The following is a 17,720-nucleotide window of genomic DNA, read 5'->3' as shown; positions in this document are numbered from 1 at the left end:
GTTTACAAATTGATCGGGTAGTAACCATTTGGACTCACTTTTTAAGTCAATTCTTTTCGTCTTTTATGCAATAATTAGTTGTCAAATACCAAGCATATTATGATCTTTAATGGAGGCAAGGTGTTTTATGTAATAATTAGTTGTCAAATACCAAATATATCAGAGATATGATATCTGACGGAGGCCAAGTGTAACCAGTTGCTGAAAAAAAGAACTAAAAAAAGTGGATTTCAAATGGTTTATTGCAATAAAAAACGGTTTAAACATGATTTATGTATAAATTGGAAATCAAATAGGGTTTCTACAAAATGTTCCTATTTTAAAGACGTTTTGTGTGTGTGTGTGTGTGTGTTGGGGTGGGGGTGGATCCTTTTGGTCTAATAATAATTGTCCATTGTCATCTTGCAGTTTGATTCGTTTTTTTTTTTAAATAGCGCACAAATAGATAAAGCATATTTGTATTGCGCTAAGTGAATCCCTTCTTGTGATATAGAAACCTCAAAGCCACAAGCTATTCAAACATTACTCAAGTCATTTATATACAAAATAGGAGTGAGAAATTATTTAGCAAATGTACATCATCTAAGCTGGGATGGAAACTTGTCATGATTTACGTGTCTTGTAGATGCCTGAAGAAAACAATTTTTTTTTAAAAAAAACTTGATTTCTCTTGAATAGGACAATGCAATGACCAAAACATACAAAACACGCAACATTATGAAAAGGTTTCTCTTGAACTCCACAGCTTCTATTGTTCTGCATTCGCAGTGTTGATTCCACTGCCGCTACGCTACTAAGATTTGGGCATTAGTCATACATGTAAAGCTAACGAACTTCAAAATGACAAAATAAGGTTCGAAGGCGAAAACCATGAAGGGCGCAAGTTGCAGATATACAATAAACATCGAGTTCTTACACTAAAAAACATCTTATATATCAACATGGAAAACTATGAGAAGGGAAAACTTCGACAACCTAACACTAAGGAACTGTTAAAAATAAAAATAAAACGCAAGAATAAAACAGCCTGTTAAGTTAAGATACGGTTTACTGCCTGCTTTTCTTTGAGCTACAGAGAGGGCATTTGTAGTGCTTAATGCTCTCAGCTCTGGCCGGGGTTATCTTCACACATTTCCCATGAAACCACCTCTCGCATATATCACACCCGATCCAGAACTCGTTTGCATTATAGTTGCCGCCACAACTCCCACAGAGAGTTTCGCTGTGTTCATCTTCGTCCTCAGGATAAGCCTCATCAACCGGTTTTGAGTTGTTCTTTATTTGACCGTCACTTGACCTCTGTACATGAGTTTAAACCCAAAAGTCACGAGATGAGTAAATGGAAGTTTTTTTTTAATAACCTATATATCTCTCAAATTTATGGCAAAATGTTCATATTTGTTTACCCTCCAATTTAGTTAAACATATCTTTTATTTTTCTATTATAGAATAAACTATGTAAATTCGTTCCTGTCCAAAATCTCTAAGTGCCCAGGAACCAAGAAAAAAAAAACCTTTTTTGGGGAATTCTCAGTGTTTTATGTTTTTTTAAATAAGGTAGAACCGTAGAACAGGGATTACTTAAAAATAGCATAGAGTTAGCAGTTATGTAGGTAAGTAGGAGCCCAAGAAAAAAAAAGCAAACAGTGTATACGATCAGTTAAGTATCTAACCTTTGTGGACGGTTTTGATTTACTTCCGCTATCCATGCCCGACTTTTCTCTTCCCTGCTTTCTATCAGATACCACTTCATAAACAGTTGGCAAATCATTAATCATGCTGAATAAACGTTTCCTGTGAAATTCGAAGTGCAACTGAATCAAACTCCAAAAACATTAAAAATAAAAAAAATAAATAATAAATAAGCTCTAGTAAAATATCTGGAGGAGGAACAGATGTAACAAGGGTATGCTGTTGCATACACAACATGGAACAGGCCAAATTTAGAACTGCACATCATTATCTGGTACATGAAACTTGTAACTTGGGAGCCACATTAACTGGCATGAGACTACGTGAACTGATAGCTGCATGGAGATTGTCCCAGCAAACTGTAACATGTCAAATAATGATTTTTTTATTGTGGAAACTGCAGATGAACCGAAGAATTAAAATCATAAACATTTTGTAGAATCTGACAAATTTAAAAATCTCCGGAGTTTCATGGACTCAATGATTTTCAATGAACCGAAAAATATGGTGCATTATTACATCCAAGCAAAAATATGCCAATTAGAAAAGTTAATTCTAGTTTTGATGATTGAAAAAACTGCCTTTGGCTCAAGTTTTTAGAATCTAAAGAAATGATGAGTCTAACCACCTCTACCAAGACATTAAACCATAAAGAGGTTCACAAATAATGCTCCAAAGAACTAGAAAAGTGTAACTTAAATCTAAAACAGTAAGGAGATAAACAAACTCTCTCAGGACATGCACTTACATGAGACTTCATAAACCACACTCTTTTCGAAACTAACCAAGTTAAACTGATATGGTATGACAGTAATTTGTCAGACTATACAGCTGATGCATAACATAAAATCATAGAATTTAGATTCAGGTAGAATAAGAAAAGGTTAACAAAAATCATGCTCTAAGGAACTGAAAAAGATAATGTAAATATAAAATCATCAGTTATAGCCCATGAAAATTGTGAATTTTAAGTTATAGCCCATAAAAATTGTGAATTTTTTAAAGTATGCGTACTTATTGCATTGAGTTGAAACAATAAACCGGGGGAAAATTCAAGGTTATAACCCATGAAAATCATAAATTTTGAAGTTTGCACACTAAATTGCAAATGAATTGGAACGGGCAAAAACGGTCAAAAATAGTGGGAAAATCGCAAGTTTTTAAGTCTGCCCACTAAGTTGTCATCAGATTGAAATAGACAAAAATTGTTATTTATCGCCTCTAAAAATCACGAATCTTGAAGTCTGTGCACTTAATTGCCATGGGTTAAAACAAGCAAAAATAGACAAAATTCAATGGTTATACCGGTATAGCCAATGAAAATCACAAATGTCGAAATACAAGTACTAATTACAATAGGGTCGAAATGAACAAAAATGGATTAAATTGTGGGTTATTATAGCTTGTGAAAATAGCGAATTTTGCAATCCGTAGACTTAATTGCTATTACTAAAAAATGGACAAAATGGACAAAAATCGTGACTTATAGCCCATAACAATCACAAATTTTGATGTTTGCACACTAAATTGCCATTAGGTCGAATCAAACAAATATGAATGAAATTATGGGTTAGCCAATAAAAACTGTGAATTTTGAAATATGCATACCAATCACCACTAGGTCACAACAGACAAAAATCGTGGATTATAACCCTTGAAAATGACAAATTTTGAAACTGCACGCTTAATTGCCATTGATTGAAAACGGACAAACATGGACAAAATTTGTAGGCTATAGCCCATAAAAACATAATTTTGAAGTTCATGCACTAAATTATCATTGGATCAAAACAAACAAGAAATGAACAAAAATTATGGATTAGCCATTAAAATTCGCAAGTTAGCCCATTAAAATCACAAATTTTAAATTTTGTGTACTACCAGTCATTTGGTCGAAATAGACAAAAATCGATGAAAATAATGGGTAAGCCTATGAAAATTGCGAATTTTGACACCCGCCCACTTGATTGTCATTGACTGCCCCACTTAATTGCTATTGGATCGAAACAGAACAAAAAAGACAAATATCGTGGATTATATAGCTCATGAACACCGTGCTTTTATGTATACGTACTAACTATCGTCGAAATGAACAAAAATGGACAAACGGCATGATTTGTAACCAATAAGCATTGTGGATTTTAAAGTATGGTAATGAAATGCCATCTGACAAAAACGGATAAATATCGTGGTTTTATAAACTCATTAAAATCCCGAATTTTGAAGTCTGCACACCATTATAAATATCGTGGTTTTATAAACTCACTAATTTGAGGTTGCGCACCAAATTGCCACAAGGTTTCAACAAAAATTGCGGGTTGTACTTATATCCCATAAAACTCACAAAATTTTGAATATGCATACTAATTGTCATTAGATCGAAACAAATAAATGTGGACGAATAAAAGCGTGAATTTTGAAATACGTGCACTTAACTACCATAGGGTCAAAACATACAGAAATGAACAGAATTTGTGCATCATAGCCCATGAAAATCGTCAATTTTGAAGTTTGCGTATTTAGCTGCTATTGGCTCGAAACAGACAAAAATGAACAAAGCTCATTGATTATAGCTCATGAAATTACAAAATTTTAAAGTCCACACACCTATTAGATCAAAACGAACAAAATGGAAAAAAAAGTTGTTTGATAGCACATGAAAATCACGAATTTTTAAATGTGTAATAATTGTCTTTGGATTGAAATGAAAAAAATCGTATGTTATAGTTTATGAAAATAGCGAATTATGAAGTTTAAACTTAGTTATCATTAGGTCGAAACAGATGAATATGGAAGAAAGTCGTAGGTTATATATATAGCCCATGAAAATTGTGAATTTTAAAATGCATGTACTACTTGCATTTAGGTAGAAACGAACACAAATGGACAAAAAGCTAGGATTATAGTCCATTAAAAACGCGAATTTCGAAGTATGTGCAATAAATTGCCATTGGATCAAAAAAGGACAAAAGTGGACAAATACAGAAAGTTATAGCCTCGTGAATTTTAAAGTCTGAATACTAATTGACATTGTGTCAAAAAGGACAAAAATCCTGGGTAGCCCAAAAAATTGTGAATTTTGAAGCATGCATACTAATGGTCATTACACAGAAACGAACAAAAATGAACAAAAATTGTGAGTTATACTATTATAGCTATGAAAACCATAAATTTTGAAGACCACACTTAACTATTATTGAGTCAAAACGCATAAAAAAGAACAAAATTCGTGAATTATAGCCCATGAAAATTACGAATTTTCAAGTCCGTGTACTAATTGCCATTAGGCTGAAATGGACAAAAATAGACATAAATTGTGGGTTGCTTATGAAAATCGCAAAGTTCGAAGTTCGTGCACTTAATTGCTATTGGATCAAAACGGGCAAAAAGGAGAAAATCGTGAGTTAGCTAGCAAAATCGTGAATATTAAAGTTTATGCACTAGTCAACATTAAGTCGAAGTGGACAAAGCATGAACAAAAATCAAAGGTTATAGCATATGAAAATCGCAAATCTTGAAGTTCGCACACTAAATTTCCATTGGATCAAAAAGGTAAAAAAATAAACAAAAACGTGGTTATAGCCCGTGAAAACTCAAATATTGAAGTCTGCATGCTAATTGTCATTGGGTCGCAAAGGAAAAAGTTGATGGGAATCTTAGGTTACAACCATAAATATAGTGACCTTTGAAGCTCTTGCACTTGACCACTGGATCTAAACTAACACAAAAGGACAGAAATCGTGTGTTACAACTCATGAAAATCGCAAATTTGAAGTATGCCTATGAATTGATATTGAGTCGACACAAACAAAAATGGATAGAAATTGTGCGTTCACTCATGAAAATCATTACTTTTGTAGTCCATGGACCTAACAAAAATGGAAAGAAAATTGTGGGTTGTACAACACGAAAATCATGAATTTTGAAGTCTGCGCATTAAATTACCAATGAGCCAAAACAAACAAATATGAACGAAAATCGTGAGTTAGAGCCCGTGAAACTCAAGAATTTCGAAGTACATGCACTAATTTTCATTAGGTTGAAACAGAAAAAATGAACAAAAAAGTGGATTCTAGCCCATGAAAGTCATGAATTTTGAAGCCTATGCATTAAATTATCAATGGGCCAAGACAGTCAAATATGAACGAAAATTGTAGGTTATACCCTATGAAAAAGATGAATTTTAAAGTTAGTGTACTAATTGTCATTCGGTAGAGATGGACAAAAGTGAACAAAAATCATTGGTTCTATGCAAATAGCAAAATTTCAGGTATGCGTAGTAATTGCCATTAAATTGAAACATACAAAAACGGGAGAAATCATGGGTTATATAGTCCATGAAAATAACAAACATCATAATACACGGACTAATTGTTATGCATTAAAATGGACAATAAGTGTGTTATAACTGCTAAAGATCGTGAATTTCATAGTCCACACTTAATTGCTATTGGGTCAACATGGACAAAAAATGTAGGTTATACCCATGAAAATTGCGAATATTGAAGTATGAGCACTAAATTGCCACTAGGTCGAAACTGCCAAAAATGGCAGTTAGTCTATACAGTTCATATATTATTATAGCGATTCTGTAGACATTGCAACTGATGCAGAATATCAAACCATTAAATTTAGGCAGAATATAAGCCTCAGTGCCAGAGTTTCTGAATGTCAGTAATATATCTCAAATGCCAACATTTTTCAAATGCAAGCTCACATTTTTTGTCAATATGTCCAAAATAAAACAACTAGAATTGTCCTAAAAAACATGTATCACTTAAAGTTCATGAAAACCACAAATCATAACCTGATCCTCTGAATGCAACAATAAATGTATGACTGTCATACCCCAGAAACAAGGGCTTTCAGTCATGCAAGCAAAATATGGTGAGGGATATGAAAAAAGTCATAGAAATCAACTTATTAACAACAAAGAGAACCTTTTGTACAAACTGCAAATTTTCTTACTCAAACTAATGAAAAGAATGAATATTCGTTCAGCAAAACCTACAACCTCATAGTCAAAAATCACATGAAAAGTATGTGTGCAACAATTCAATAAAGATCCTGAACTCAGAACTATTAGGAAAGGAGACAATATATAGATCTGACTAACTGAAGATGTATTGTACTACTTTGATGGTTTCTGCAACTGAACACTAGCAATCTGGTGGCTGTTTGACCCCCCATACTAAGAAACTTAGTTTATAGAATTTCATTCTCCTATTTGGTATAAATAGATATATATATTTCAAGCCCAGTATGACATAATGCAGGCAGCTATGTTACCTGGGTACTTCTATTTGGAAGCCGTACCCCATACCTGACACGTACCCATACCCATACCCAAACTTCATGGACACTTCTTGAATATATGCACACGTTTGTTCAAGCTTATACTACGCACACGTCTGTTCAAGCTTATACTACGCACACGTCTGTTCAAGCTTATACTCAATTATATACCACATGTTTTAATTTAAGACACTCCTCATATACTTCTTGAATGTATATTCTACACTTCACATCTATTTCTAATATATTGATCTTATGTAAATGAAAAAATAATATTGACCTTAAGTAAATTATTAATTCTAATACATATAAATGTACATAACATACATATTTAAAGATGCGTCCTAGTACCCTACTTTTTCCAAATTTGTCGTGTCCCGTATCTGTACTAGCACCCGTAGCCGTACCAGCACCCATAACCATACCCATGCAACTTAGGCAGGCAGCAAAAAGAAGAATATGCTTAGTCTAATTTCTAACATCTATGTCAACACTTATTCTTCAATATCAATTGTTTATGGATATTTCATGACCAAAGCTGCACTCCTTTGTAACACAAAAGTAACATAAAACCTGAGATTTATGCATCCAGGTGACAACTTGAGACCTCTCATTGGCAAAAATTATATTGTATTATCGGCATGCAAGCTTATCTAGCACAAGCACTTCTCCTTTAGCATATCCTTGAAGAAGATGCCTCTAATAATAATTTTCACCCTAACAAGCTTTATCAGTTAAGTCTACTATGACAACTTGCTAAAAATTACTAAACAATATCCAAAGAATAAAGACTATAACGGCATAGAATATATGTGCTCGAAAATACATGTAACATTATGCCATTAACTTGCTAAATAAGCACAACAAACACTAGCAAGCCATTATACCAACAAGCTGAAGTGAGATATCACCACCCCGTTCTAATATTCTTTATTTTCTATTTAAAGAAAAAGAAAATAAAAGATTATAATTAGAGGATCCTCCTACATTAATGTTGATAGAAGCCTTTACTTTCCCTATATAACTTACTTTCAAGGTGCCTTACCACTTTCTAAAAAGTTAATAATCAGGATTTACTTGGAACGTGAACTAGATAGAAAACTTGCATGCAACTAATTGATATCATCGATGTTGCATGCATCACCAAAAAGCTTATTTATTAGCAAGAAAATTTAGTCTCTGACGAATGGTGTTTTTTTAGGATTAAATATGCCATCCACCAAAACAATATACAAAGGGAATCAAGTATGTTATGCCATGAAATTTGGATTAAGAAGCTTTCATCCCTAACCCAAAAGTTAGGGCTTGCATTCCATATATGCTTTATTAAACCCAAAACTGCAAGCAAATGTTGGACAGCACAAAATAACCATTGACAAAGGATAACTCAAATAATTGCATCTTTCAGACATACCAAACCATGATAAAGTTTTTAGTCAAATCTCAAAAAATTCAATACCAGCCAATCTAGAGATTTTGTACCAAAGAATAGACTTCGCCTCACCTTACTCCAAACCTAACTTACATCTTAATTTGGACATACATGAAGGAGTCAGGTCCACACAATGGACTTTAATATGGTGACAATCCAATATGACAAACGTAATCCGGACAAAAAATGGCTAGCTCCTCAATGCCAAAACAAAGAGGAAATTTAAGACAAGCTTAAAAAGCTTCACAATAGTAATCATAAAACTTTTAACATGAGAATTTAAATGATCACATCTATATCATTCCTTTTTTTAACCAAAACTAACATTTTTAGGGAAGTTCAAATCTTAACTGATTTAGGGTTCATTCATATCATAATTAACACTTTCCATCCACAGCCTTATTCTACACCTAGATTACCCACTGAAAATGGTCATGCAAGAGGATGTTAATGTTCAATAAACCAAAGCCTCTAACTTACACCTAATGAGGCAGAGAAATCTAAATCTATATGATAAACTATTCCACAAGGATTTTAATATTTTCTCATGCATCTGCTTGGCGACATCTAAAGCTTTCATTAAGGGGTAAAATAACAGCTTCCAACTTATAATAACTTAGGAAGTAGGAGAGCTTTGAAATTTTGTTCGAAATTAAACGGTCGCACATACACACTACTGCACTTTAAAATAAAGAACACTTTTAGAGATGGAGCCTGAAATTTAGATCACTTTAAATGCCAAGAACATTGATATGCATTATACTGTATCACTTTAACACCTATTCCTTTATCTAAATCCATGTCCCCATTTCAATGCAAACATGAATGGGAAGAAGGTTCTAATGTGGAGAATTCCAACAACTCCAAATAAACCAACATGAAATGAAATTTAAGCATAAAAAACAAATTGTTCAACAACAGATTACGAGCTCTCCCCTTCCATAACGGAACAGAATTGTTTCTGGATCTCACAAAACTTTCTAAACCATCTTTTGTCATCTTAACAAATAACTGTGCACAACAGTTTGTAGCTTGGTGCTTAAATGCCATTATATAACATGTAATGGCATTTACGCACCAAGCTACAAACTGATCCACAAGAAGTTACGAGCCTTCCCTTTCCATACAAAAACAGAAACCTTTCCAGACCCATAGAATTTTCTAAACCAACTTCTTTCAAAATTAGAGCAGCATGACCTCTCTTCCCATTGAACCTGGCACTCAAGTAGACGAGCCACAAGTCACTACGAACAGTCGAACAGAAACCAACATACAGTGGCATTTACAAATCAAGCAACAAAAGGAAAAGTTTTCAAAATAGACCCCTTTAGGAATTTATTTTCAAAAATCGACCCCTTGGAAATTTATTTATCATTTTCGACCTGGTTTCAGCAACCTGGCTAAAACCAGGTCGAAAATGGCAAATAAATAAAGTTTGAAAGTGTCTGATTAACTCGTGAAGTTTAGCGTGGTTAATCAGACACTACACTTCACGGAATTTTAAATCCCGTGAAGTTTTTAAACTTTTGTAGCTTCATTAGCGTGGTTAATCAGGCACTAGACTTCACAGGATTTTAAATCATGTGAAGTTTTCAAAATTTATTTGTCATTTTCGACCCAGTTTCAGCCAGGTGGCTCTGAAACTGGATCGAAAATGACAAATAAATTTTAAATGGGTCATTTTTTGAAAATAAAGTCCTAAAGGGATCTATTTTGAAAATTTGTCCGCAACAAAACTGCTCCATGACAAGTTATGGCTTTTTCCCTCCATAAACAAAGATAATATTTTAGACACCACAAGTGACTAGACTTTCCAAACCCATGTCAATCAACTTAACAGATACTGACCACGAATACAGAAAAATGTAACATTTTTTAGCCTGATAATGTTTCGAGATCCATGTCCCCGACTCAATGGGGGCATACATTGGAAAAAGACTCCTAATGTGGAGAATTCTAGCAAATCCAAGTAACCAACAACATGCAGTGTCATTAAAGCATCAAACAACAGAAGCTTTCCACGACAAGTTACGAGCTTTCTGAACCCACTTCAATCAACTCATAGAATCACTTAAATTTCTAAACAAAAACAGCTGAGCAGCATTACCTCTCATTGCCATTGAACCTGGCCCCCAAGTAGAACGCCACGGACAAGAGCCACGAGTCGCTGTGGACGGCGACCAGCGAGAGCCAATCCCTCCGGTTCATCCCATCCCTCGCAAAATTGATCCCCAGCGCCGGCTCCGGCAGCTCCCTCCGCCGGCAGCGTCACCTCCCACGTGTTGTTCGGGTGTCCGTACAAGCAAAGATTCTCCTTATCTTCAACAAGATCCACAAACCCACAATCAAGTCAATCAAAGAAAAACCTAGTTATTGCATCGAAATATGACAGCAGAGACGGAGGATTCACCTGGATCGCAGAGAGCATAGAATTCCTCCACCTCTGAAGTAGGAAATTGGGGACTAGGGTTAGAAATCGGGGATTTAATACTAAAAAAGGAAAGAAAGGAGAAGAGATCTGTATCTGATGTTGGTTACCGTTAGTTAGGGCTCGGACGATGCCGTTGCGGCGGCCGCTGTAGTCCTTGAATATGTCTTCGACGGTGCGAGGGGCGGAGGAGATCGACGGCATCTCCATGGCCGGAGATCGAGGAGAGAGAAAGTTCAGAGCTTGGAAAGCTTTTAGAGAGAGAGAAAGAGATATGTCGTTATTAGCGTTGCTTTTCGTTTCTGGATCTTGGATTTTCATGTTCCTTTTATTCTAGCGGACTGGGCTTCACGGGATGCATTTTCATGGGCCATGGGTTACACACTTACACACAGGCCGTTTAAAATAGACTTGCCTTTTTAATTTCTTTTGCTTTTTAATGCTCGCTGCTTTCCCAAGTTGTCATGGGCTTCTTAAGGCCTTTATAGAGTTGCATGCCTTGCTACCAGTTTTAAAGTTGATGATTGTACAGACGGCCTGTCGATTCGATAGGTAATTTGTATCGATAGTTTAATTATGTGTATTGGTTTCGCATATTGATTGCGCTTATTCAAAATAAATAACTAATTTGTTGTTCCTCATATTATCTTCTATATATTACCCTCACCATCGGATTTTCCCTATTTTTAGGTACATCGGCAATTAGCTATTTTATGGATAGGAGTACCTTTTTCCTTTCGGTTGGCAAAAGCGCTTGTTACGTGGGTTGGTTTCTTGACTCTGGTTTAAACTAGAAAATGGAGGAAAACCCCGTGTCATAACCAAATTCTTTCATGGCCTGCTCAATGGCATGGGCTCAGCCCAGTAGAAGTGGAATTCGGCCCAACAGTATTTAGAAACATAGGCCTCGTATGGGCTTGGGCTGAAGCACGCACAGACGTAACCAATATTGCAGTACAGTATCCAAGGAATACAATATACTTTGCAATCTCGTAAAAGTTTGTCATCATGCATGTGCATTAATGTTCGCATGCATCGAGGACAATAGCATTATTCTATAGGACAAATTTTAAAAATCTAACTGTTTTGAATTTTATTGTTAAAAAAAACTTATTTTAAACTTAATTTAAAAAAATCAAATTGGCTGAAACTGTGCTGTTTTAAAAAAAAATCTCAAATTTCATGAGAGTTGAAGTTCTATGAAGTTTTTTATATAATAAAACTTTACGGGACTTTAACTCCCGTGAAGTTTAGAATTTTTTTTTAAAAAAACCGATTCAGTTTCAGCTCAACTATATCGGTTTTTAAAAATTAAATTTGAAACGGATTTTTTTTAAAAAAAATTTGACAAAAGTTTTGAAAATTTGTCCTTATTTTATATCCAAAGCTCTTTGCTATATAGTGCACGCTAATATTATACGGTCAAAACCCAACACCCGTGCACCTCTCATTATTTTGTGCCGCCATTTTGCATGTGTTTTTAGCTGGCTATGTCGTCTCCCGTAGTTAAGAGCCAATACCGTATCACTTTCCCCCCTTTTTTTTGCCCTTTTTGCCCCTCAGCCCTTTGGCATACTCAGATACTCTCATGATTTGCTTTAGCTTGTAAATATCTATATCAATGTACCATATCTTAAGCCATGCTTTGTTAAAATTAAAAACTAACTTAATCACTTTATCATCGAGGAAAAAGGGGATAAAAGTTAGGCATCTTTTGAGGAAATCATCCTTCCATGCAATTTTAATAATCCAGCTTTTATTAATTACATTGGATTTGGACACATCCTCAAAATCCCCTAACTAGTCTAGATTGCACTAAGGGGCTGTTTGTTTGCTAAAAAAATTGAGAAAAAACCCTGCCACGTCAGATTTTAAGAAATTTTCCCCTGCCACGTAGGATTTTGGTTTCAACCGATTTCCAAATCAAATGTTTGTTTCCTTTTGTGATTTAAAAAAATGAGTGTGCTACGTAGGATGTCACGTCAAATTTTTGAGAAAAGTATTTTCACACCAAAACCTCTGAAAACACTTAGAAATGTCACTTCAATGAATTTTTAATTACTAAAAGCACTGTTAAAATAATACCTGTGAATAAAACAGATTATTTAATTGCTAAAAACATTGTTACTATTGCAACTGATTTCCATTTTCTTTTTTATGTTCAAACAACAACAAAAAAAATGAAAATCGAAACAGTGTTACTATTACGTCTGGATTTGTTTCTTATATGACGTAAAGGTGACGTGACGGTGATTTCATTGCGAAACAAACAAACAAAAAAAAAAAGAAATACGGGAAATATCTTGAAATCCCTTAAAATGAGTTGAAATGTGAGTTTTCCATTTCCGATTTTTTCGGAAAACAGCCAAACAGCCCCCTTAATCGTATTAAGTAAAAATAGACATTCTTTGATCCACTAGCTAAGAAAACAACAAATTTTGCCAAATCCTCTAATTATTTTTTTAATCCGCTGACATTAGGACTAGCTACTATTTTAGTTGTACGTTATAATCGTCTCTCTCACCGGCCGGTGATCGCACTCGGAAGGTTAGGCTAACAACCGCTTGACTGACGCCCTACCCGACAAAAAGATCCGAAGAAATCAAGAAACCGTATAGTTTTGGACCCCCAAAAAAAGCACCCATTCATTGCTAACGGGCCCCGTAACGTCTGCGAATTCTAAACAGCGGGCGTATTAAAAGTGCAAATGACCCATCTTTGTTTAAAGGTATCGCAGTTTGCATCCCCCAACTTTACATATCGTTATATATCTTTTCCCCTTTTTCTTTTTTCCCTTTTTCTTTTTTCCCTCCTCAACTCGAACGATCTCTTAAATTAAAAATACCCTAGTAAAATTAGCACTACAAATTTAGTATCATACTACTAAAGTTTATATAGATGAATGTTTTGATCATAGAAGTAACAAGAATAATTACTTATATTTCTTTTATACGGGTGATCCTCCTTTTTCTTTTTTATTTTATAGTAAAATTTCTATATACCTTCTTAATTTCACAGACCGATCATTATAATGCGTATCTCCTTACTCAAAACGGCCACTTACAACTCCTTTTACGTTTAAGATTTTATCAGAAAATCATCCTAATAGTCTAAATATTAGAAACTCAAAAATTTCACATAGTTGAGTAAAATTATATAGAGGGATTTTTTTTCCATTAGAAATTAATATTAACACTATCTAGGAGGTTTCCTGATAAAATTTTAAACTTAAAGGAGATTTGCTGATATGATGAAAGTTATGGGAATTTATCTGATAATTGTCTGATGTTAAGAAAGATTTCTGATATTTAGCTTAATAATAAAATAGCAAAAACTAATGAATCATTTTAGCCCTTTACTCTTAGGTCTGTTACTAAAAGGTGCTAGAACGACGAACAATGTGGACATGCAATTAAAAAGTTAGTAAAGCCCTTATCTGCAAAAAAAACAAGCTAGAGTACGTTCAGACACAGAGCGCGCAAGACTAGACAGCAAACCAACTCCCACGTGATCCGCAACGTTCACTGAGCATTGGGCCCCACACATTCCCTGTACAAAGTAGGTAAGATTACTCGCCTTTTTTCTCCTTCCCCCTTTTCACAGCGAAGCACCCGATCCCACCCCCTCAAAGCAAATGACGCCCCCCATTCTTAAACCCCCAGCGGGATCCGCTCCTCCGCCGGTACTCTCACCTCCAAACCCCAATGACGCCGTCGCCGCCGTCGCTGCACGTGCAGGAAGTCCTCGACTTCCTCACCTCCCACGGCTTCGCACGTGCCGCCTCCGCCCTTCGAGATGACGTCATCGCCATGGGGGTCGACGGATCGGGTCCTCCTCCGCCTCCTCCGGTGAGGATACGGCCCCGGAGCTCCGCCGATGCATCGAGCTCGTCGGAGGAGGATTTCGTTAGCATGGGGTCTTCGCCTTCTGGTAATTTGATCGAATTTTGACTTTTTTTTCTTGAGTTTGAATGCCATTAGTATCGTTCTGACGTGCCGCAGGAGCTCGATTAGCTATTGTGAATTGTTTCTAATATTACGGGATTTTGTGAGATTTGTGGAGTTTTAGGTCGATTTGTGAGTATCATTGCAGATTGAAAGATCAATACTTGCATGTAAGTTATTTAATTTGAGTGCCATTAAATTCGTTCTGATGTCTTGTAGTAACCGGATTAGTTATTGTGAACCCTTAATGATATTAGCGAATTTGGTGATAGTTACTGAGTTTTAGATCGATTTATTTATTGATATTATTTGCTTATTAATTGAGAGATGAACTCGAAAATTCTGCGCGTAAGCTATTGGGGAGAATTCTGTAAAGAACTAAGGTTTCCTGTTTCTTACTCAACTAGATTCCGTGCAAGCAAATAGCAATAGAAGAGTGTTGAATTTTAGCCTATTTTCTTTGTGAAATCAGCAAATTGGAAGATTAGTTTCCACTTTAAAATAAGATGATGCTTTTTTTAGCCCTCTTTTATTGGTAATAAAGAAAAGTGCACATTTTGGGAAAAGATGTGCATGTGATTTATTTCTTCTTTGCTGTTTTTAATTGATAGTTTGTTTCTGGTGTTATTGTCGGGGTTTTTTTTTTGGCTCATTTTAACATTTGCAACAAATATTTCCCCCCACCTTACTTAAATTTTTTTATTATCATACAATAAAAGAACAAATGCACTTACCACTGGGTTGTTTAAATGGGATTTTTTTGGTCCCTCTCACCTTAATCCCCATGTATTTCAACCCAAATAGCCAATCTAACTTCTCTTTCATTGTATTAGACTCCAACATAGAGTACTGTTGATGTTGGCTTGATCTAATTGTGAGATGGTAAGGATGAGACTAACTATGGTAATCAACTATGGGTTACTACTCCAGGTTAAGTTAAAAGTTTTAAAATTTCTTGGTAATCAACAAGTTTAGCCACTAATAGAGATATCAACCTGATGCTTATGCTTGCTGATAATTGCTATGCTCAAACTTATGCTTCAAGGTAACCGATAGATATATCAAGCAAGTGGGCTTAATGCTTTATTTCATGTCCATGTGATAGTTCTTGCAAGTAAAGGTAACTCTGGGCAGATGAAATCGGGCAACACTAGTACTTTTTAATTAAGAATTGCCGAGTCTGAACCTAAGACATCTGAAACCTTTAGGCATGATGCATGTTAGATAACCACTTTCATCTAGAAGTTCAGACTTTCAAACTTATGGACTATTAGCCAGTGTACATCAATCAACCTTTGCAATAGTTCTCAAATGTTCAACTCTTTCTTCTTTCTCATTCTATCAGAGATAAAATGATTTTAATTTTCAATTTCTTATTCATCTTAATGTTCTGACTGGAATCTTACCAAGTCTTAATCTTTAACTGGCAGAACTATTCAATCCTTATATAGTTTGGTCTCCGGCTAGACCGAAATCTGAGGACTCTTCAGCTAGATTATCAGATTTTGAAACTGCTCGGGAGTACAACAACCCCAATATATTTGGAGACTCCTGCTGGTATGATGACCAGTATGGAGGTTACCTCAACAATCCATTCTTTGAACCAGCAACAAACTCCAGTAGCTTTCACAGTGAGGACAAGTTTGTTATGTCTATTGAGGCTGAGGAAAATTTCAGGCAAGAGAGCACAAATCCTGCTGTTACTGATAAACCTGAAATTTATAGATCTGTGATTGCTGCAATGGAAAGGTTGTGGAGAGGAATAAAATATTGAGCTCAAACTCATCAATTTATGGACGGTATCAGATAATGGCTGATGAAACTGAGATATTGGACGAATTTGAGGAGGACGAATTTCAGTTGAAGAAGGTAAACGAATGCCCAGAATCTGTCGTGTGGAAGAGCAATTCACTCTATGAACAGAGTCAGAGGACAGAAAAAAGCAGCAAGGATGGTCCAGTGGAGAAGAAACCTCAGACAAATGGACCATATTCAGTTGAAAGCAGTGCTTGCACAAGTGAGTCTTTGCTTGTCTATATAACTGATATTATTACTTTATCATATAACTCATCCCCTTTTTCCTCGAGTATAGTTAGAGTCTGTTTTAGTTTCTTCCATTGCACAAAGCTTGAGTTAACCATTGCACTACATGTCTCTTGATTTTGCATTTCTTCTTTTATTATACTCAGAGATAGATAACAAGTTTGTTATTTGAGGAATGAGATTGCTGCTTGGTTCTGTTCACATTTTAGAATTTATCTCGATTCTATGCTGGTTATGATTAAGTTTTTACGATTTGCTCACTCAATTTCACGTTTGAACTTTGAACTCCGTTTAATGTTTTTTTATTTCTTTCTATGTGACCTTGATGATTCCTAATGTTTATGTTGAAAAACCATATGACATTTTGGTGCTTAGTATTAATATTTCTTTTTCTTAACCTATCATCATTGAATTGTATGTCTTGTGCATGCAGATAATGGCATTGCTTCCAGGGATAAAAAGAATGTTAAAAAAAATTGTATATCTAATGCAAATAACGAAGATTTGGATAGACAATGTGGTGCACATTTGGTTACAGAGAAATATCCTCAGATAGATGCAAACGATGACTATGAATTTGGGCCTTTTGCAAAAGCTGATAGAGAATTTCTAAATTCTAGAGCAGCTGATGTTGAAGGTGAGGAAGACGGTCCTGAAGATGATCTTCAGCTCTATACTGCTCATGAGGATGAATTTGACATTTTTGAATTGAGAATTATACATCGCAAAAACAGGTCTTGAGATTGCAAAACTATCTCCGTTGTAATTTTTATGTGTCATACATGAAAAACTTATGAACATATGGTACTATATTTACTGCAGGACTGGTTTTGAAGAGAACAAAGATTTGCCGATTGTTTTAAATTCAGTTATAGCAGGAAGATAT

At 35.1% G+C, this 17,720-nt stretch overlaps 3 protein-coding genes across 3 annotated transcripts in view; 2 read left to right on the top strand and 1 right to left on the bottom strand.

Moving 5' to 3' along the window:
- Nucleotides 842-11,136, bottom strand: LOC109829974 (PHD finger protein ALFIN-LIKE 2-like). The gene is given in 6 exon segments (XM_020397086.1): nucleotides 842-1,299; nucleotides 1,674-1,794; nucleotides 10,527-10,673; nucleotides 10,675-10,738; nucleotides 10,830-10,862; nucleotides 10,958-11,136. Coding segments are annotated over 6 exon segments (717 nt in total). The 5' UTR covers nucleotides 11,058-11,136; the 3' UTR covers nucleotides 842-1,047.
- On the top strand, nucleotides 14,447-16,565 carry LOC109829700. Its single transcript, XM_020396741.1, has 2 exons — nucleotides 14,447-14,777; nucleotides 16,222-16,565. Exons 1-2 carry the CDS (start codon nucleotides 14,552-14,554, stop codon nucleotides 16,563-16,565), a joined length of 570 nt encoding a protein of 189 aa, XP_020252330.1. The 5' UTR covers nucleotides 14,447-14,551.
- LOC109829973 (serine/threonine-protein kinase ppk15-like) overlaps nucleotides 16,524-17,720 on the top strand; it is a 3,770-nt gene continuing 2,573 nt past the window's right edge. The window contains 3 exon segments of the mRNA XM_020397085.1: nucleotides 16,524-16,808; nucleotides 17,268-17,568; nucleotides 17,657-17,718. Coding sequence (XP_020252674.1) covers nucleotides 16,601-16,808; nucleotides 17,268-17,568; nucleotides 17,657-17,718 — 571 coding nt within the window. The 5' untranslated portion in view covers nucleotides 16,524-16,600.

This window comes from Asparagus officinalis, chromosome 2 (genome assembly GCF_001876935.1).
Source record: "Asparagus officinalis chromosome 2, Aspof.V1, whole genome shotgun sequence".
Taxonomy (NCBI): Eukaryota; Viridiplantae; Streptophyta; class Magnoliopsida; order Asparagales; family Asparagaceae; genus Asparagus; species Asparagus officinalis.
Note: the sequence above shows the minus strand (reverse complement) of the source record. Positions and strands in the feature narration are given on the sequence as shown.